The following is a 21,720-nucleotide window of genomic DNA, read 5'->3' as shown; positions in this document are numbered from 1 at the left end:
GTGTATGTGTATTTAGTGGGGCCATGGCAGAGCAAATACACTCAAAATGTGTTCATTCTGAATGCCCTAATATTCTTGTTAAAGTTACATAATATTTTGCATTTTTATTGCCATGCTGTGTGCATGTGCTTGAAAGGAGTTCAAAAGGTTGACGGCTGAGGGGAAAAAACTTTCTATGCCTTGAGGTCCTGGTGGAGACTGCCTGAAACCTCCGGGCAGATAAGAGGCTCCTGAAGGGCCAAATGCTGTGAAGAGACGTGTTGCTAGGCTGTATTTTTTTACACTTTTATTCTAATTTTTAAAGGGATAAGAAACATACTGTATATGAGCATTTTTCTAGTATCCCAGAGATCCCCCATAGTTTTGTATTAATTATTTTTTTATGAATACACAAATGGATTACATGGTCTGTTTTATGTTTGCCTGGGGTTGAGTTTTAAATAAATGACATTTACATAACTATTCCACACTGAACAAAAGTACAAAGGTTAGCATCACTATCTGTCTGTCGTTACCATGCCATTATGTGATCAATGAACTTCCTTGAGCTGTTTAGGCTTTTACTGTCACTATGTGTGGAGAATGACATTATTATTCATAGGACTGGCTGCAGCCTGCAGCTCCTGGATTATCTTGAGATCATTTGTTATGTTCTAACTTTATATGTGGCATTAATGGACCTAGTCTCCAGCTGTCCTTCCTTCCTTCCTGCTTTGTGAAAGGATCTGATATCGAGAATGGCTCGATGCCGGACAGACTGTATACAGAGACCTCTCTCCGCTCTATTCTCCAAGCTCGGGAAGGTGGTCGCCAGGTACCCCTGGTGGTTCCTCTTTATTCCTATGGTCCTATCTGCTGCTTTGGGGTCTGGCTTTTACTTTTTACCTCAGAGGGAGGCTAATGATATAGAAAGTAAGTTCACACCGGTTGGAGGGAGAGCTAAATCTGAGAGAGAATTTGTGAAGAAGCACTTCCCGACCAATGACTCGGGGCAATTTTCTGCACAGCGACTCTATACAGAGGGCTGTTACGTGTCTCTCATCGCTGTCACTGCTTCTGATAATATCATTAATGTTGACGCCTTCAGGGAGCTGATCAAGCTGGATGAGATGGTGCGGAATCTCAGCATCGCTGTGATACAGTCCGAGGGTGATGGGGTCCTTCATTTCCAGCAGCTCTGTGCAGAGGTCCAAGGTGGGAAGTGTGCCGATGTCAATCCACTTCTTTCTGCCGTACAAGGTAACGCAAGCCTTGTAGAGACGTTGAGTATTAGTTACCCCATGTTCCAGGGGAGAACATTCCTGGGGACGTACCTTGGTGGGGTGCTGCTGAACCCCGACAACACTGTGCAGAAAGCTAAGGCTATTAGGATAGTGTATTATCTGAGAGAAGATGAAGAACAAGACAAAGACAACAGCCTGCGATGGATTGAGCACTTTATCAAGTCCATCTCAGACAATCTACAGATATTACAACTGCAGCAAGTACAGGTAAGAGATAATTTTTTTTTTTATTTTTTTTTACAATTCAGATGCCTGCATGGCGTTGTTTATTTAACTTTTTTTACATTTCCTAACATATTTTGACATTTGCTGCAGAGCTAAGCTTGGCCATACACTTCTAGCTTTTCACCCAATGTTCCAAAATGATAGATTCTTTTTTGAAAAGAATTGATTCAGAAGGAATCAATTCCTACCATACACTGCCCCACCCCAACTTGTTTTACATTTTCCATCCTGTCTGATCAATATATTCGATCAACTTTCCATCAAAATTCATTGATATGACATTTTGGGTAATCGATTCCTTGCCGATGAATCAAATATGCAAGGAATCAGGTGGGTAAAATTGATGAGTGTATGGCCACCTTAAAGGGAACCGGGCATCATTTTAAACTCCCAGGGCAGCTCAATAGCAAATTAAAAATGCATGCTAAAATGTGGTTCATTATTAAAAAAAACTTTTATTTTACCTAATTTTTTTTTACATTTAAGGGTTAATTACAAGCAGAATCCTTTTACTTCCTGTAATTCCTCAGTCCTGCAAGCCGGTGGCAAGCAACAGAAGATGGAAGGCTGAGAAGGTCTCACCTAATTAAACTTAATTCCCCTTAAGCTTAGATCAAACATACCCATTAAGCATTGGGTGAGGAGGGGATGAGTGCGAAGATTGCTTCAAACAGATAACATTAGTCACACTCTATGAATTTCAGACCAAACCCTGGATAATGGCAGTGAAAAGGGAGCAGGGGGGTTAACTTCTCAAACATGGCAGCCCTTTCAGCTATTTGAAACCAGGAGCTACTAAGGTCCCTTTAAAGAGACTCTGAAGCGAGAATATATCTCGCTTCAGAGCTCATAGTTAAACCGCCGCAATAGCGCCGCTAAACGGGGGTCCCTTGACCCCCAAACACCCCACTGCGACACTTGGTCGCAGACTTGGTTGCTCCTGGAGGCAGGGCTAATGGCTGCAGCCCTGCCTCCAGTCGCGTCTGTCAGCGGCGCATCGCTGCCTCTCCCCCGCCCCTCTCAGTGAAGGAAGACTGAGAGGGGCGGAGATACGCGCTGACAGACGCGCGAGGGGCAGGGCTGCGGCGGTTAGCCCTGCCCCAACCAGGAAGAGCTCCCCGCATTACGGAGGGGATTTGGGGGGACAAGGACCCTCGTTTAGCCGCGGGATAGCGGCGGTTTAGCAGGAGCACACGTGCCCCTGCTATCTATGAGGTCTGAAGCGAGATTTATTCTCGCTTCAGACTCTCTTTAAGTAAACTGTAAGACTTTCTGCCTGGAAATTGAGTTTAAGTAACATTTCCAGGAAGTCTTCACAAAGATTAAAGTGGGTACATATTAACAAAATTATTTAAAGTGCGGAGAACTATTGCAGTAGCCCATACCTACCAGCTAACATTGCTTTTTATTGATGAAAACTGCACGAAGTAATAATTGCTGTGTCAAAAACAGTAGTAATTTTGATAAAGCAATTCACCTGATGCCTAACCAATGAAGGGAAAAATAAGTTTAGTCTACCAAGTCTCTTATGGTTATTTAGCTGGCAGCTAGTTAATAATTATCCAACAGTTACAGATTTTACTTGGGTAAATTTCTTTCCAGTCTGTATGCCTGGTAAACACCATGCAATTTCCCATCAGATAGATGGTCAATAGATAAGTTCTGACAGATCCGATCAGATTTCCATTCATTTTTCTGATCAAATTTCTGATCACTGCTATGGAAATTGCTCAGATAAACGATCGGAAAACAGATCACACCTATCGGAAATTATCTATTTGACTCATCTATCAGACGCGAAATTTCATAGTGTGTACTAAGCTTTAGGTTAGTGTAGATTTGGATGCTAGGAGAATTTTCTGATCGACACTAGTCAGTGCAACACATCACTAAATATTAACATATACTACCAAGTGTATGAAGTGGACTAAAATCGTGCCAATGAACCACTCTTTGACCAGAAAAAAACTTGTTTTTACATAATTATGGGTGACTTTGCCAGTGACTGCATTGTCAAAATTGTAGCAAAAATGGGATAATTTTTTTGTTATAGTGCCAATGCTCTAATGTCAGTGGGGAAGATGAAATTAGGATGATTTAGTAGGTAATTAGGGGTGAAATAGCCTTGGAATTGCCCTGAGTTTTAGGGAAGCTCCTAGCAACTATGGTGGACTAGGTTTTGTATTAGAAGAAGGAAAAAGGGCACCAGTGCAAAAGAAGAGGAGGACACATACACAATTATCTTTTTCCCCTAAGTTATCTCCTGGGTGATAATTTCACATTGTGTCAATAAAATGCCTTTTAAACCACCGGTAAGCAAGAAAATACACAGCAAAATTTTGATAGTACTTTTTCACCTACTTTTTGGTACTTTTACGATTGCAAAGTGCTGAAAAGTTATTTTAAAGAGAAGATCATAAACTCCGAAAAAAATTATTTGGTTAGAAAAATCAAAAGAAAAATGTACTGAATTGTTACATACAATTTTTTCCTGGTTGAATACAATTTCACAATCCATCACACACCATAGAATTCTTGATAAAATTGAATTTTCCAACATGTCCAATCTCAGAAAAAAATAAACAGGAAATTCGATTGGATTTCTTAATTGAAAACAGAAATGCAGATATCAAACCAACAAACGTTGATTCTGGTGATGCCATTAATAACTAACTGTACATGGTTTATTGTACGGTTGTGATCCAGTTCTGTATAATGCCTGAAGAAGAAACTTAACGTTTCGAAAGCTTGCAATAAACCATGTATAGTTAGACATTAAAAGTATCACCGGAATCAACGTTTGTTGGTTTGATGTCTGTATTTCTGTCCCTCAACTATCACCGGATCACACTTCACTTGCCTCAATCGAAAACAAAAAATCTTTCGATTTTTCGAGACAACCGATCTTATTTATCGAATTGGTGTAAAATTGGATCCAGAGACGTATCTAGAGGGGTACAGGCATGGCTCGTGCCATGGGCGCCATAGCACCATGGGCGCTATACCTGCCCCTGGTGCTGCACCCCCATGACAGCGCCTGTGCCTCCCTGTCACTCAAACATCAGATCAGCTTAATTTTATTATCTGGGGAACATGGCTACTTAACTTATGTATAAAGGGGCACTTGGCTTGGTGTTAGAAAAGAGTACAGAGAGGGAATAAGAAGGGATATTTCCAAAAAGTAACTTCAGCAATATCCCGAGCCAAAAAACCTAGGCAACCATAACACATGTACATGAGAAAGGATGCTGTTTTTAGAGGGGAAGGTGGCACAATTTCAGTGTTTGCCATAAGCGCTATATTACCCAGATACCCCCCTGATTAGATCTTTTAATTATATGTGTGTGGCCACCTTTAGGCACTGGCAAAGGAACAGAAGTAGCTGTAGATGACTTGACCTCTGGTGTAAACTGAATGAACTGACAGCAGGCACAGGCTTTGCCAAAGCAACCAGCACACAATTAGGAACTCAAGGATTCAAGGTTAACTTTCAGACAGTTAACATAGCCAGCAGCTGCAATGCAAGACTCTCAGAACTCAACTTCAATTACCAGCAGGTAAAAACAATGGCACAGCAAGCAACAGCATTTACAGAACTCCATGTTTAATGTCAGTTTTTTTTTTGTTTTTTTTTTAAATAAAATTAAAATTTTCCATAGTGGTAGCACTTGATCATAAAGTCTGTTTTATCAGTCTGTCACTAACTTGATAAAGGAGCAAACACTCAGAAACGTTGTGTATCTATGTGACAGATCTGAATAAAGCAAACTTAGAGCTATAAATACATGGATGGTGCCGACTGCTCCCTTCTATAGCCTGTTTTCATGAAATTTCCTGTAAAATGGAAATCCTTTTTGCTGGAAAATATTTATGAATTTTGTTTACCTTTTTTTTTCTTATTAGAGATGGGCGATGAGATATAAATATTCAGTTTGAGTGCAAAGTGCACGCAGTACAGAATGACAGTGTTTCTTTTGCTGGATTCCAAGCTGCCTACAAACTTGGAATATTTGCAATTCATTACTTGTCTCTAAGTCCTGTTACAGCAGAGTCCCAGTTATCCAGAACCCTAACTAGAGGTCTCAACCAACCAGCAAAAATCTCTGGCAGCCCTCACAGTGGTAAAGGCCAACTACTTAGGCTGTGCTTAACCACTCCCCCCCCCCCCCCCCCCCCGCGGTACGAATTTCTCCGTCCCTTTTTTCCCCCCTAAAAAACCAAGGGACGGAGAAATCCGTACCTTCCGCGCTACCGCCGCTGTCCGCGCTCCCGCCGCTCGTGCACGCGCTCCCGCCGCTCGTGCACGCCGCCGCCCGCTTGACCGGAGATCAATGAACGGGAAAATCCATTCCCGTTTGTTGATCTAAGCCCCCGCAATGATCTGCTGCTTCTTTGAGAAACAGCGCGATCATTGTGATCTTCCCAGCCTCGTAGTGCTTCCTGTAAGCGTCCTTCTGGACGCTTACAAGTCGCATGTAAACAGACTCACTGTGGCCATCTTGTGTCCAAATAGTAAAACTACACCCTAAAGCATTTTACATATACAAATACATTAGTTTTACACAATAAATTAATTAATTACCTCCCACACTCCCCAATTTTTTTATTTTTTTTTTAATTAAAAAAAAAAATACAATAAAAAAACATAAATAGTTACCTTAGGGACTGAACTTTTTAAATATTTATGTCAAGAGGGTATAACACTGTTACTTTATAAACTACGGGCTTGTAATTAGGGATGGATGCAAAACTGAAAAAAATGCATATTTATTTCCAAATAAAATATTGGCGCCAAACATTGTGATAGGGACATAATTTAAATGGTTTTATACCCGGGACAAATAGGCAAATACATTTCATGGGTTTTAATTACAGTAGCATGCATTATTTAAAAACTATAATGGCCGAAAAATAATAATTTTTTCCCACATTTTTTCCTATTTTCCTATTAAAACACATTTAAAATAAAATATTTCTTGGCATAATGTCCCACCTAAAAAAAGCCTAATTGGTGGCGAAAAAAAAACAAGATATAGTTCATTTCATTGCGATAAGTAATAATAAAGTTATAAACGAATGAATGGAAGGAGCGCTGAAAGGTGAAAATTGCTCTGATGTTCAAGGGGTAAAACCCCTCAGTGGTAAAGTGGTTAAAGACTGGATTCCATGGCCCTCGCAAGGTTCATATACTTTCAATTACAGTATTTTAACATTTAATACAGAGTTCACTATTTACTAGGTCTATTTTTAACATTCAGTGTCAAGCAGCCATAAAGCACACATATCTGTCATCAGCCAATCCCGTTGGTGCTGGATAACAGGGAATTTGCTTTATATAATGCTGGGAATACACGATGAGATTTTTCCAGCAGATTCAGCAGATTTACTGTCCGATCGATGAGAAATCGATCAGAAAAACAATTGAAAATAACATTAGACCTGTCGTAAATTCTCTATTGAACCATCTATCTGCCAAAAAAAATCTCATGGTGTAATTCCAGTATTAGTCTTATTTGCTGTTTAAAGGGCACTTTAGACACTATCTGTGAGGAGTTTGTACGTTCTCCTTCTGCTTATATTTTCAGAATCAGAGTCAGAATCATCTTTATTATCGCCAAGCACACCGCTAGGTGTGCCCGGAATTGCTTGTGGTTCACATGGTTAATGGCAGTTCAGGAACATATAACAACAAATGTATAGAGCAAATGGCAGTTCAGGGTTCTGGTTTCCTTCCTAAACTCAGCTGAGTGCTGATGGGATAACAGGCAAAACTGTGCGCAAACACAGAGCATCTAAATGCTGAAAATTGTATTGCCAAAAATACACATCCTCGTGTTCAGCAAACCATCCCGTGGTGCCGTGTAGGTGAGATGGACTAAAATGTAATTGGGCCCTAGGCAAGGTAGTAGATTAGGCCCCCTTTGTGGTCTTTTTAAGCTGAAGTGGAGAGAGGTCCTGCCTAGGCTGCCTGGTGGATGATCGTGTTCTGCACAGACTATGATGGTTCAGAGCAGTGCTGCTGGCCACAGTTACCGCTTAGGAACAAGAATATTCCCTCTTCACAGACAGTTATGTGCACCCTGAGCCACTGGATCTTCAAGTTTTACTGAGCATGATGATGTTTTTTGACATTAAAGTTTTCATAATTTAGGTGCTCTGTGTTTCCTTTCAGTTCCTCAGTGTGTCTTCATGCTGTTTGGAGCTGCCCTATTGGTGTTTTTTATGTGACAACTGAACACTTTTTTGGGGGTTTTTTTGCCCAGAGATTGGTGGATTCTTGATCTACTTAAAAATGGCCATACATCAGGCGATTTGGTGGCATATTGATCATCCAGTTCGATTATTATAATCAGATGTGATGAAAATCGGTGCCGCAAAAAGCATGCCTGATCAACGTTGCAACCAATTTCAGGCCAAAATTGGTGGCATGTATCGATCGGACATGCTGCAAGATGTAGGGCCGACATGCTCGATCGGGTGCGCGGCAGTAACAGCGTGTGATATTGGTATGAGCAACAAACGCGACAGAGCCTCCGGTGCTGGTTGCAGGCGTAACATAGGCGCGTGTGTCCCTCAGTATAGGTAGCGAGCTATAGGTGCTGCACAGTATCGGTAGCCAGGTACATGTGGTGCCTTCAGTATAGCTAGTGAGTGACTTATGTAACCCCACTTCAGTGCGGACTCCTCTCACCATGCTCTCCTGCTCTTCCCGTGCTCTACTCTAGTGTTGGGCGAACAGTGTTCGCCACTGTTCGGGTTCTGCAGAACATCACCCTGTTCGGGTGATGTTCGAGTTCGGCCGAACATCTGATGGTGTTCGGCCAAACTGTTCGGCCATATGGCCGAACTAAGAGCGCATGGCCGAACGTTCCCCGAACGTTCGGCTAGCGCTGTGATTGGCCGAACGGGTCACGTGTAGTGTTGGGCGAACATCTAGATGTTCGGGTTCGGGCCGAACATGGTCGCGATGTTCGGGTGTTCGAGCCGAACTCCGAACATAATGGAAGTCAATGGGGACCCGAACTTTCGTGGTTTGTAAAGCCTCCTTACATGCTACATACCCCAAATTTACCGGGTATGTGCACCTTGGGAGTGGGTACAAGAGGAAAAAAATTTAGCAAAAAGAGCTTATAGTTTTTGAGAAAATCGATTTTGAAGTTTCAAAGGGAAAACTGTCTTTTAAATGCGGGAAATGTCTGTTTTCTTTGCACAGGTAACATGCTTTTTGTCGGCATGCAGTCATAAATGTAATACAGATAAGAGGTTCCAGGAAAAGGGACCGGTAACGCTAACCCAGCAGCAGCACACGTGATGGAACAGGAGGAGGGCGGCACAGGAGGAGAAGGCCACGCTTTGAGACACAACAACCCAGGCCTTGCATGAGGACAAGAAGCGTGCGGATAGCAATTTGCATTTTGTCGCCATGCAGTCATAAATGTAATACAGATGAGAGGTTCAATAAACAATAAACAGTAATTGGTGTTGTCCAGAATGCGCACAATGCGTGGGTCGCGTTCAATGCAGTCCTAGGCCGAAGAGGTCATAGCCTAGGGTCACAAAAACCTGTTTATTTGGGCAATTTCAATGGTGGCGAGTCTGACGTACATAAATCGCAGCAATGGCCGTTAGCAACGTCTGAATCTCACGAAATGTCTCATGCAGGTAGAAGACATATTGTTAGACTTGGGCTCCAAAGATGGGTTCCCTACATCTCTGCAAACCAGAGTTACAGGGCTCCAAATTTGGTAAAATCCCCCATAGGCTTTCATTGGGCCTCCTATTTACAGTTCCGGAATCTCACATCTTTTCAAAGGGCAATTGCTCAGCAGTGGCAAATTTTCTAGCATTGTAGGGACCCTTAGGGGGAACATGACTGGTGAGTTTCGGGCCCCTAGGCCAAAGAGGTCATAGCCTAGGGTCACAAAAACCTGTTTATTTGGGCAATTTCAATGGTAGTTATGCTGACGTACATAAATCTCAGCCATGGCCGTTAGCAACGTCTGAATTTCACGAAATGTCTCATGCAGGTAGAAGACATATTGTTAGACTTGGATTCCAAAGATGGGGTCCCTACATCTCTGCAAACCAGAGTTACAGGGGTCTAAAATTGGTAAAATCCCCCATAGGCTTTCATTGCCTCCCTATTTCACTTTCCAAAATCTCACATCTTTTCAAAGGGCAATTGCTCAGCAGTGGCAAATTTTCTAGCATTGTAGGGACCCTTAGGGGGAACATGACTGGTGAGTTTCGGGCCCCTAGGCCAAAGAGGTCATAGCCCAGGGTCACAAAAACCCGTTTATTTGGGCTATTTCAATGGTGGCGAGTCTGACGTACATAAATCGCAGCAATGGCCGTTAGCAACGTCTGAATCTCACGAAATGTCTCATGCAGGTAGAAGACATATTGTTAGACTTGGATTCCAAAGATGGGGTCTCTACATCTCTGCAAACCAGAGTTACAGGGCTCCAAAATTGGTAAAATCCTCCATAGGCTTTCATTGGGCCTACTATTTACCGTTCCAAAATCTCACACCATTTCAAAGGGCAATGGCTCAGCAGTGGCAAAACTCACCAGTCATGATCCCCCTAAGAGTCCCTACAATGCTAAAAAATTTAGTACTGCTGAGCCATTGCCCTTTGAAAAGATGTGAGATTTTGGAAAGTGAAATAGGGAGGCAATGAAAGCCTATGGGGGATTTTACCAATTTTGGACCCCTGTAACTCTGGTTTGCAGAGATGTAGGGACCCCATCTTTGGAATCCAAGTCTAACAATATGTCTTCTACCTGCATGAGACATTTCGTGAAATTCAGACGTTGCTAACGGCCATGGCTGAGATTTATGTACGTCAGCATAACTACCATTGAAATTGCCCAAATAAACAGCTTTTTGTGACCCTAGGCTATGACCTCTTTGGCCTAGGGGCCCGAAACTCACCAGTCATGTTCCCCCTAAGGGTCCCTACAATGCTAGAAAATGTGCCACTGCTGAGCAATTGCCCTTTGAAAAGATGTGAGATTTTGGAAAGTGAAATAGGGAGGCAATGAAAGCCTATGGGGGATTTTACCAATTTTGGACCCCTGTAACTCTGGTTTGCAGAGATGTAGGGACCCCATCTTTGGAATCCAAGTCTAACAATATGTCTTCTACCTGCATGAGACATTTCGTGAAATTCAGACGTTGCTAACGGCCATGGCTGAGATTTATGTACGTCAGCATAACTACCATTGAAATTGCCCAAATAAACAGCTTTTTGTGACCCTAGGTTATGACCTCTTTGGCCTAGGGGCCCGAAACTCACCAGTCATGTTCCCCCTAAGGGTCCCTACAATGCTAGAAAATTTGCCACTGCTGAGCAATTGCCCTTTGAAAAGATGTGAGATTTTGGAACTGTAAATAGGAGGCCCAATGAAAGCCTATGGGGGATTTTACCAAATTTGGAGCCCTGTAACTCTGGTTTGCAAAGATGTAGGGAACCCATCTTTGGAGCCCAAGTCTAACAATATGTCTTCTACCTGCATGAGACATTTCGTGAGATTCAGACGTTGCTAACGGCCATTGCTGCGATTTATGTACGTCAGACTCGCCACCATTGAAATTGCCCAAATAAACAGGTTTTTGTGACCCTAGGCTATGACCTCTTCGGCCTAGGACTGCATTGAACGCGACCCACGCATTGTGCGCATTCTGGACAACACCAATTACTGTTTATTGTTTATTGAACCTCTCATCTGTATTACATTTATGACTGCATGGCGACAAAATGCAAATTGCTATCCGCACGCTTCTTGTCCTCATGCAAGGCCTGGGTTGTTGTGTCTCAAAGCGTGGCCTTCTCCTCCTGCGCCGCCCTCCTCCTGTTCCATCACGTGTGCTGCTGCTAGGTTAGCGTTACCGGTCCCTTTTCCTGGAACCTCTTATCTGTATTACATTTATGACTGCATGCCGACAAAAAGCATGTTACCTGTGCAAAGAAAACAGACATTTCCCGCATTTAAAAGACAGTTTTCCCTTTGAAACTTTAAAATCGATTTTCTCAAAAACTATAGCTCTTTTTGCTAAATTTTTTTCCTCTTGTACCCACTCCCAAGGTGCACATACCCTGTAAATTTGGGGTATGTAGCATGTAAGGAGGCTTTACAAAGCACGAAAGTTCGGGTCCCCATTGACTTCCATTATGTTCGGAGTTCGGCTCGAACACCCGAACATCGCGGCCATGTTCGGCCTGTTCGGCCCGAACCCGAACATCTAGATGTTCGCCCAACACTACTCTACTCCACTTGCCCCCTCACTGCGTCCTATCGCCATGGTTATTTCCAGTGGCACCTCTGAAGTCATGAGAGGCGCCGCTGGGTAACCATGGAGACAGGACGTGATCCTAGTAGCGGCGACGGGAAGAGAGAGCGTGCACAGCAAGAGGAGGAGAGTGCAGGGAGAGGGTTCCGCGCTGGAACGGGTTACGAGTAAGTTCCTGGGGACCCACCCGGAGGCCACACAGAAGTCGGCAGCCGCCAGCAACAAAGCAAGACCACATTTTGGTGCCCCAGTATAGGTTAGCCTGCTATAGGTGCCCCAGTGTAGGTTAGCCAGCCATATGTGTATTATGTGCCAGCCATATACAGTATATATTGCATAAGTCAGGTGGAAAGTGTGTGAGTTTCTTCTGTATGCCCCAGTACAGGTTAGCTTGCTATAGGTGCCCTAGTACAGGATCCCCCCCTACAGCAGTCCCCCTTCCCCCTTACCCTCTCTCCCTCTACAGCAATAGCGAACGGCCAGTGCTGTTACTCACCGTGCCTCTCGCATGAGCCATTCGCACCACCAGCTCCGGTCTTCTTTGTCCACAGTACCGGGGCGCGTCTTCATGAAGTCATCAAGCCGCGTCCCACCCGCTCGCTATTCAAGGAGCGAGTGGAGGGCGAGAGGTGGGAGAAATTGCTAAGGGGGGATCGCTAAAGGGAACACCTATACAGGGGCACCTATAGCTAGCTAACATGTACTGGGCTACTTATAGCTAGCTAATTTATCCTAGGGAGGAAAGGTGCATTAGAAAACCTCCTGGGCAGCATGCCCGACCCGGACACTGTTTCAGGCATACCGCTTTCAGCTAATTTTTCTTGCCTGACACAGTGTCGGGCATACTGCCCGAGAGGTTAAAAACTATGTATAGTTAGTCATTAAAGGTGTTACCTGAATCAACATTTGTTGGTTATTTTTTGCAATAATGCATTATTATTGAAGGAAAAAAGTTTGCAATGTTTCAGTGCCTATTCATGTTTAAACTATGAATATAACTTTTATAAAGATATTAAAGCAAACCTGAAGTGAAAATGAACTCCTGAGATAGTGAAATGTATATGTAGTACAAGCTAAGAATAGAATAATAGTAACAAAGAAAAGAGTCTCATATTGTTTTCCAGTACAGAAAGAGTTAAGAAACTTAAGCTGTTATCTATGCAAAAGAGCATCTCTGAGCTCTTTGACTTTTCATTCGAATACAGCCCTGTTTTCTGAAGCACTTAAACAACCAAGAAACATTGAGAGGCAGCTGAGATGAGGTTATACTGCAGGAAAGTTCAAAGGATCATTAGCGCTGCTCTGTTTTATAGTTTAAGATACAAGGGCCCATATGCAATTCACTTTTTCACCTGAGTTTTCACCTAGGAGATAATTTTTCACCTTCTATTTAAAATAGCTTTCCAGCACTTTTCAATTAAAAAAGTACCGAAATGTAAATGAAAAAGTGATATCAAATTAGTTTGAGTATTTTCTTGCTTTCTGGTGGCTTAAAATGCATTTTATCAACAAATATAAAAATATCACCTAGGAGAAAACTCAGGTGAAAAAGTGAATTGCATATGGGCCAAAGTGTGGTTTGTAAACTGCAAATATGACAGAATGATAAAATGTTATACAAAAAAAAAGCTATATAATTAAAATAAAAATACTCTTTTCTGTGGTACTAATGTTCTATTCATTATCCATACTACACATAACATTCATTATATAATAAGGTTTTTTTTTCATTTCAGGTTTGCTTTAAAGGGAACCTGAAGCGACGGAAATTATTTAAAATAAACACATGACGTAGCTGCAAATGAATATTACATACTAACCTCACCGTCAGTTCCTCTCAGGTCACCATTTTCTTCTTACAATAATCCCTTCCAGTTCTGACAAGATTTTGTCAGAACTGAAATATACCAGTTGGTGTCAGTTATATATCAGTTGCTGTCAGTTACAACTGAATGTACAAGGTAATGCCCATGTTTCCCTATGGCTCAAGTGGGCGATATTACAGTTTAACAGTGTGCTGACCAGGAAGCTGTTATGGGGTAATGGCTATTTTCAAAATGGAGGATGAGGAATTCCATTGATCACAGTGGATAAACAGGACGTGGGAAAGGAGAGAGAGATTGAGGAGTAGACTACACAGGAGGGAAGTATGACCTGTGTATGGTTATTTTGACTTAATTTTCAGTACAGGTTCTCTTTAAGTATCTGCATTTCCTCCAAAGGTTTTAACTCGCTTCACAATTTGACTACTTTAGTTCTATATTATTATTTTTTTTGTTAATTTGTACAATCACAGCAGATGCACATATTTACTTTTGTTTTCCTATTTGTTTATTTTGGAGGTATCCTATTTCACGTCATTATCTCGTCAGAAGGAGTTTGAAGGCAACTCGAAATCTGTGATTCCATTGTTTTCCATTACCTATTTTGTTACAATATTTTTTTCTATTATAACCTGTGTAAGGTAAGAATATTTATCTATAGCTATAGATATTATTTGCATTAAATTATTTTATTTATGTTTTCTCTTCTATTTTATTGAGAGGAAAGTCTGCAAGAATAATGAAATCACAAAATGCCAATTTATGCATGAAAACCATTAATAGGTTCAGTACAGTGGAACGTTAAAATGAGAGTTAAGCTTCATACACACGTACAAGGCATGTCACCCAGCGGCCAACATTGTACAGCCAAGGCTGTACAGACACATCGCTACCCTGCAAGTGTTATGTTGCTATGTGGAGGGCAAATGGCGGGCAGAGGGCCGACGGAGCGGGAGTTAAGTCACACAGTGGGCGGGGTGAGTGGGTAGAACAATGCTCTCCATTTCTATCTGCAGCCAGTTAAGCATTTTCTCAAGTTACAGCAAACTCAAGTTGCCATTTGTTGTAACTTTAACCACTTTAATCTATGTGGACAACTAGGGCATTTGTTGTACCTGTGCTTCAAGACCTTAATAAAGAAGCTTGGCTTGGAAAGTCCTGAAGTCTTTCCATTCTTTCTTATCCAATAAGTGGATGACTATATTTGTCCAGATAGAAACCGCTCAAGTCTAACTGGATGCATATAGGTGTCCAGTTAGACTTGAGCGGTGTCTCTCTAGACACCTATAGTGCGCATGCACGCATGCCCGCCGCTTGTTCCTGGCGGAATTAATGGGGCGGCAATTGGTAAAGGGAACAAGCATTCCTTGAGGCATTCTCACTGCTTGAAATGAATGGACATGACCCTGTTCAGGGGCTATGTCCATACATAATAACAAAACATAAATTTCACTGTAAAAATAAAAAAAATGAACACTTCCTGGTTGCCCCAGATAGTGCAAAAAAGTAAAATTACAGGCATCATACATTTTCACTTCCAAAGCTTCCCCCTCAGTTACCAAACATACACTTGTAAAAAATATATATAAAAATAGTTTAGGAACTCCGCTTTTTAAAATATGTATGTCATGATGGTATATTACTGTTAATTTAGTAAATAAGATCTTGCAATTATTGGTCAGATAAAAAAATTAAACAGGAAAAATACACCTTTATTTCCAAATAATATATTGTCGCCATAGATTTTTTTTTCTTGTTTTTCCCTACAAAATGCATAGAAAATAAAGTAATTATTGAAAACAAGTATCGCCCACAATCAGGCTAATTTGCGGTGAAATAACAAGGTATAGATCATAGATGTTAGAAGCAGTGATAAAGTTATGGCACAATGAATGGGAGAAGTGCTGACAGGTGCAAACGGCTCTTGGCCGTAAGGGAAAAATGGCCTGAAGGCTGAAGTGGTTAAAGGGGCACTATGGCAAAAAATTGTTAAATTTAAAATGTGTGCAAACATAAACAAATAAAGCTTGGTAGAAGTACGTTTTTTCCAGAGTAAAATGAGCCATAAATTACTTTTCTCCTATGTTGTTGTCACTTACAGTAGGTAGTAGAAATCTGACAGAAGTGACAGGTTTTGGACTAGTCCATCTCTTCGTAGGGGATTCTCAGCAAGGCTTTTATTGTTTATAGAGATATTCCCTAAAAAGGATTTAAACAATGATGCTGGCCAGCTTCCCTGCTCGCTGCACAGTTTTTTTGGCAGTTGGACAGAGAAACTGCCATTCACTAAGTGCTTCTGAAAATAAATAAATCCCTGAGAATCCCTAAACCTGTCGCTTCTGTCAGATTTCTACAACCTACTGTAAGTGACAGCAACATAGGAGAAAAGTAATTTATGGCTCATTTTACTCTGGAAAAAATGTACTTCTTATTTGTATATGTTTGAACTTACAGTATTTTAAATTTCACAATTTTTCACCATAGCGCCCCTTTAACTATACAACATTAACTGTTTGGTATACTTTTTTTTTCCTCCTGCATTAATCCACTGATTGGCAAGCTACTTTAACATTCCTGTCTGGCAGGTTATGTTAGAAATGCTGGGAAATGATTGAAGTGCCAAGTAGCCCAGCTGAAATAATGTTAATTAATCATTGCCATATGCTGTACATAGCTAAACTAAAAGGACAGATATTTTTTTCTCAACAAAATTGGAAATTGCCTTTAGGCAATTGACATAATTAATTTAGCATATTTGTTTTGATGGATTAATTTTAATTAATGTATTAACACAATATTGAGCCTATTAAATTAATATCAAACTAAATCATGAATTTTCTTATTTCACTTAAAGAGAGTCTGAAGCGAGAATAAATCTCGCTTCAGACCTCATAAATAGCAGGGGCATGTGTGCCCCTGCTAAACAGCCGCTATCCTGCGGCTTAACGGGGGCCCCTGATCCCCCAAATCCCCTCGGTGCAGCGGGGGAGCGCTTCCTGGTTGGGGCAGGGCTAACCGCCGCAGCCCTGCCCCTCGTGCGTCTGTCAGCACGTATCTCCGCCTCTCCCCCGCCCCTCTCAGTCTTCCTTCACTGAGAGGGGCAGGGGAGAGGCGGCGATGCGCCGCTGATAGACGTGACTGGAGGCAGGGTTGCGGCCGTTAGCCCTGCCTCCAGGAGCGACCACGTCTGCGACCAAGTGTTGCAGTGGGGGGTTTGGGGGTTAAGGGACCCCCGTTTAGCGGCGCGATAGCTTTAGATTTATTCTATAGATTTATTCTCGCTTCAGAGTCTCTTTAAGGGAGACATGGGGGAAGGGGGCTGTCAACCAGTTTAGTCTCCCTGGGGGGGAGGTGTCAGGGGGAGGGGCAGGTTAATGTTACCATGGGCCCCCATTGTAGCTAGAACTGGCCCTGATAATAGTTCAAGCTGCACTCCCCACTTGTCTTGACTTCTCTTTGTGCCTCCATCTCTTTTTTAATGACAGAAAAGAACCAACGGCCTACTGGAAAGCAATGGAAGTGGAAAAAGAGGGACTGCAGCCAGTACTGAGGCCTGATTTATCTTTTCTCCTAAATGTTCTCCTTGGTGATAATTTTACATCGATAAATTGCATTTTAAGCCACCAGCAAGCCAGAAAATACTCTGAATGATTTTGACAGTAATTTTTCAATTACATTTTAGTTCCTTTTCAATTGAAAAGTGCTAAAAGGTTAATTTTAAGAGAAGCTAAAAATTATCTGCCAGGTGAAAACTCAAGAGAAAAAGTCCTGGTCATGGGCCCATATGCAATTTAATTTTTCTTCTGAGTTTTCTCCTAGCTGCTATTTTTATACCTTCTCATAAAATGCTTTTTTAAACCACCAGGAAGTCAGAAAATACTCAAAATAATTTTAATAGCCCTTCTTCACCAACGTTTGGGTACTTTTTTAATTGTAAAATGCTAAAAAGTTATTTTAACCACCCTGGCGTTCTATTAAGATCGCCAGGGCGGCTGCGGGAGGGTTTTTTTTTAATAAAAAAAAAACTATTTCATGCAGCCAACTGAAAGTTGGCTGCATGACAGCCCACTAGAGGGCGCTCCGGGGGCGTTCTTCTGATCGCCTCCGGCGGCCAGAAGTAACACGGAAGGCCGCAATGAGCGGCCTTCCGTGTTTTGCTTACTTCGTCGCCATGGCGACGAGCGGAGTGACGTCATGGACGTCAGCCGACGTCCTGACGTCAGCCGCCTCCGATCCAGCCCTTAGCGCTGGCCGGAACTTTTTGTTCCGGCTACGCTGGGCTCAGGCGGCTGGGGGGACCCTCTTTCGCCACTGCACGCGGCGGATCGCCGCGCTGTGGCGGCGATCAGGCAGCACACGCGGCTGGCAAAGTGCCGGCTGCGTGTGCTGCTTTTTATTTGATGAAAATCGGCCCAGCAGGGCCTGAGCGGCAGCCTCCGGCGGTGATAGACGAGCTGAGCTCGTCCATACCGCCCGGCTGGTTAAGGAGAAGATGAAAATTATCTCCTAGGAGACTACGGTCCACAGTGTTGTAGTGGACAGACATCAATCTGACCTTGCAGCACTAGGATCCTAGTTTCCAATCTTGGCCAGGACAATCTCTGCATTGAATTTGTACATTTTTCACATGCCTGTCTGGGCACACCCTAAAATTAAAGTGGTAAGTTCGCAAAAGATGAATACTTATGCAGCAAGCAATAGTGAAATAATAAAACCACAACCAAGTCAAGTGGTTATGTTTGGCTAACAATGTTTCTTCCTTTTCAGGCTTGATTGCGTGCGGAATAAGATTTGGGTTGCAGCTTTTGGTGTCATGACATCTGGTTTAGCTGTTCTCTCCAGTTTTGGGCTCTTGTTATTTTGCGGAGTTCCCTTTGTCATCACTGTTGCAAATGCTCCTTTTCTTGTTTTAGGTAAGTTAAGTACTGGTATGTCTACATATACTTATTGTTTAAATTACTGGAAAAAATAAAGTTAAAGCATTTCTCAAAGTAGTAAACACTCATTCAAACCAACACAAATCAGATCCTTTAAATGTACTTGAGAAGTCGAAATAAAAAGATTTTGTATTCACCCAGGGCTTCCTCCAACCCCATGAGCACTGATGCAACCTTCGGCATCCTCCCTTGTACTTCCGTTCCCTGGTATTGGTCCCGGTAATCTGCCTCAGTCGCGTCAGTCTACTTTTCTATGCATGCGCATAAGAGCCGACTGGCATAATTGAGCCAGATGACCAGGACCAATACCAGCCGCACGGAGGCAATCGGGACGATGGCGAGGCACGCATCAGTGCTCATGAGGTTGGAGGAAGCCCTGGGTGAGTATAAAATCTTTTTTTTTCGGCATCTCAGGTACACTTTAAACTGGATCCCTGCAGGTGACAGTAATCATACGAGTGTATGCAAGTTAGGTAATTGGACTGGTGTATGTGTACCACATAATAGTGTGTGGAGATGTCTGGTGAACCGTTAGATTTGATACCCAGATTATTTGGTGCCACAAAAGGTCTGCTTGGCTGGATACTAGCGCTGATTGCCAAGGGATGTGTCTCTACAAGATTGTGTCCAGAACTATTTCAGTCCCTACCGTTACAGTTATAGTGCATGTGCATGCAACATAAAGTGAACCTGAGGTGAGAGTGATAAGGAGGCTGCCATATTTATTTCCCTTTAAACAATGCAAGTTGACTGGCTCTTTCCCTGATCCTGTGTCGCTAATACTTTAACTTAGTGACTCAGATACTACTGATGCAAGAAGATCACCTGGTATTGTTTAAAAGGAAATAAATATGGTAGCCTCCGTATCACTTTCCCTTTCGGTTCACTTTAAGAGGTGGGCAATGGGCATACATAGTATACAATAAGAATGGTAAATACTATTTTTAGAACTGTTTTTTTTTTTTAATGAATTGTTAAAGTCATTATTTTATAATCGTACAGTTGTACAGAGGTGCCAGTAGTATAAAAAGGCTAAATCAATGTTAATGCTTTACAAGCACAAGATAATAATAACTTTATGAAAACATGGTTATTGTTATTTTTCATAGGTGTTGGAGTGGACGACATGTTCATTATGATTTCCAGTTGGCAACAAACTAAAGTGAAGAACAAAGTTGAAGAAAGAATGGCCGAGACCTACGGTGAAGCTGCCATCTCCATACTGATCACCACTCTCACAGACGTTCTTGCTTTCTACATTGGAATTCTAACCTCTTTTGAGTCAGTACAGTCGTTCTGTATTTATGCCGGGACCGCCATCTTGTTTTGCTTCCTCTATAACGTTACGTGTTTTGGAGCATTCTTAGCCCTTAACGGCAGAAGAGAGGAGAGTAACAGACATTGTTACATTTGTAAAAAAGTGCCAGACCAAAAAGATGACCGTCAATCCCATACTTACAACTTGTGCTGTGTTGGGGGGCAATATAGTGAAATCACTGGCAAAGAATTTGACCATCCCATTACTGATTTTATCTATGAGCAATATGGTCCATTTCTAACAAACATCTGGACTAAGACCATTGTATTGCTGCTGTATGGTGGATATTTTGGTGGCAGCATATACGGGTGTCTTCAGGTTCAGGAAGGAATTGATTTAAGAAACTTGGCCACTGACAGCTCTTACGTTCGATCTTTTTACGACAATGATGACACATATTTTTCTGAGTACGGTCCCAGAGTGATGGTTGCGGTAACTGAGGAGATTCCATACTGGGATCTGGATGTTCGTAATAAAACCAACCGGTGTTTTGAGTCATTTAAATCAACCACCTACGTTACCGAAGAGCTTTCTGAATCCTGGCTGGAAGTCTACCTAGGATTGGCTGCTCTGAGGAAATTGGACATTAGTGACAAAAATTATTTTATGGGAAATTTATCCATACTCTTTGCGGTAGCTCCAGACTATTACCAAGATGTGAAGATTCAGGAAGGAGCTATAAGAGCTTCTCGATTCTTCATCCAGACGGTGAATGTGACTTCTGCAGTTGATGAAAGAGACATGTTGAATGAGGTTCGGGCTACAGCAAAGAGCTGTGAGATCCCCGTTCTTGTGTACCATCCAGCATTTATCTACTTTGATCAGTACGCAGTCATTGTCCACAACACTATCCAGAACGTTGCTTTAGCTGCCGCTGTTATGTTTGTTATTTCGTTACTGCTCATTCCGAACCCTCTGTGTTCCCTGTGGGTGACCTTCACCATAGCTTCTATTATTGTGGGGGTCACTGGCTTCATGGCTTATTGGGATGTTAACTTAGACTCCATATCGATGATCAACCTTGTTATTTGTATTGGGTTCTCTGTAGATTTCTCAGCTCATATTTCATACGCCTTTGTTTCCAGCAAGAAACCCGAAGCAAATGAAAGGGTGGTTGATGCTCTGCACTCTCTTGGCTACCCCATCCTGCAGGGAGGTGTGTCCACCATCCTAGGCGTGGTGGTACTTTCCACCTCAGATAGTTACATCTTCAGAACATTTTTCAAGATCATATTTCTTGTTATCGCATTTGGAATGCTTCATGGGCTGGTTTTCCTCCCAGTGTTTTTGGCACTGTTTGGAAGCTGTGGTAGGAAATGTAACGGTCATAGCATTTCCACAGTTGGAAAAGAGTCTCCTAATGACAATGATGGTGTTAGTAAAATAAAGGATAATCTGGATGAAAAAGCTCTTAGCAAGCAAAATGAAAATACAGACAACTACTTGAATGTTGCATTTAGTCCAGATCCTGAAAATGATTACCAGATGACTATGTATATGAGTTCCTGAATACCTCTTTCCATTGTCACTTTCTTCATCATAATGCAACAGAACTGTCTGAGTAAACAAAACTTAATAATGGAGTTTGCTAAAAAAAAAATAAAAAAAAAAAATATGGGAATGGTTCATACAAAAACTATATAGCATTAAAAGAATAAACCAAGAAGCTCGGGGTAACCCAAAACCACAAGGAAAGTATAGAGGACCAGAACAGACCAAAAAGCCCTCAGACTGAAAAGCAGTGCTTAGTGTGGTTTGCCTTCTTAAAACAGAAGATATTTGTGATAATTCTGCTTTAAAGTGGAACTCCAACCAAGAATTTAACTTTATCCCAATCAGT

The 21,720-nt window shown here is 42.0% G+C and overlaps 1 protein-coding gene across 1 annotated transcript; it reads left to right on the top strand.

Annotated features, from left to right (window-relative positions):
• The first annotated feature begins 737 nt into the window (after positions 1-737).
• LOC137519308 (patched domain-containing protein 3-like) lies at positions 738-21,389 on the top strand. The gene is made up of 4 exons (XM_068238255.1): positions 738-1,490; positions 14,145-14,266; positions 18,393-18,538; positions 19,672-21,389. Exons 1-4 carry the CDS (start codon positions 738-740, stop codon positions 21,387-21,389), a joined length of 2,739 nt encoding a protein of 912 aa, XP_068094356.1.
• Positions 21,390-21,720: the final 331 nt, after the last annotated feature.

This window comes from Hyperolius riggenbachi, chromosome 5, assembly GCF_040937935.1.
Source record: "Hyperolius riggenbachi isolate aHypRig1 chromosome 5, aHypRig1.pri, whole genome shotgun sequence".
Lineage (NCBI taxonomy): Eukaryota > Metazoa > Chordata > Amphibia > Anura > Hyperoliidae > Hyperolius > Hyperolius riggenbachi.
Note: the sequence above shows the minus strand (reverse complement) of the source record. Positions and strands in the feature narration are given on the sequence as shown.

Coding starts and splice junctions, on each gene's coding strand:
- LOC137519308 (XM_068238255.1), top strand. CDS start 738: ATGGCTCGATGCCGGACAGACTGTATACAGAGACCTCTCTCCGCTCTA. Junction 14,267..18,392: donor TCTATTATAACCTGTGTAAG/GTAAGAATATTT, acceptor CTTCCTTTTCAG/GCTTGATTGCGTGCGGAATA. Junction 18,539..19,671: donor TGCTCCTTTTCTTGTTTTAG/GTAAGTTAAGTA, acceptor TATTTTTCATAG/GTGTTGGAGTGGACGACATG.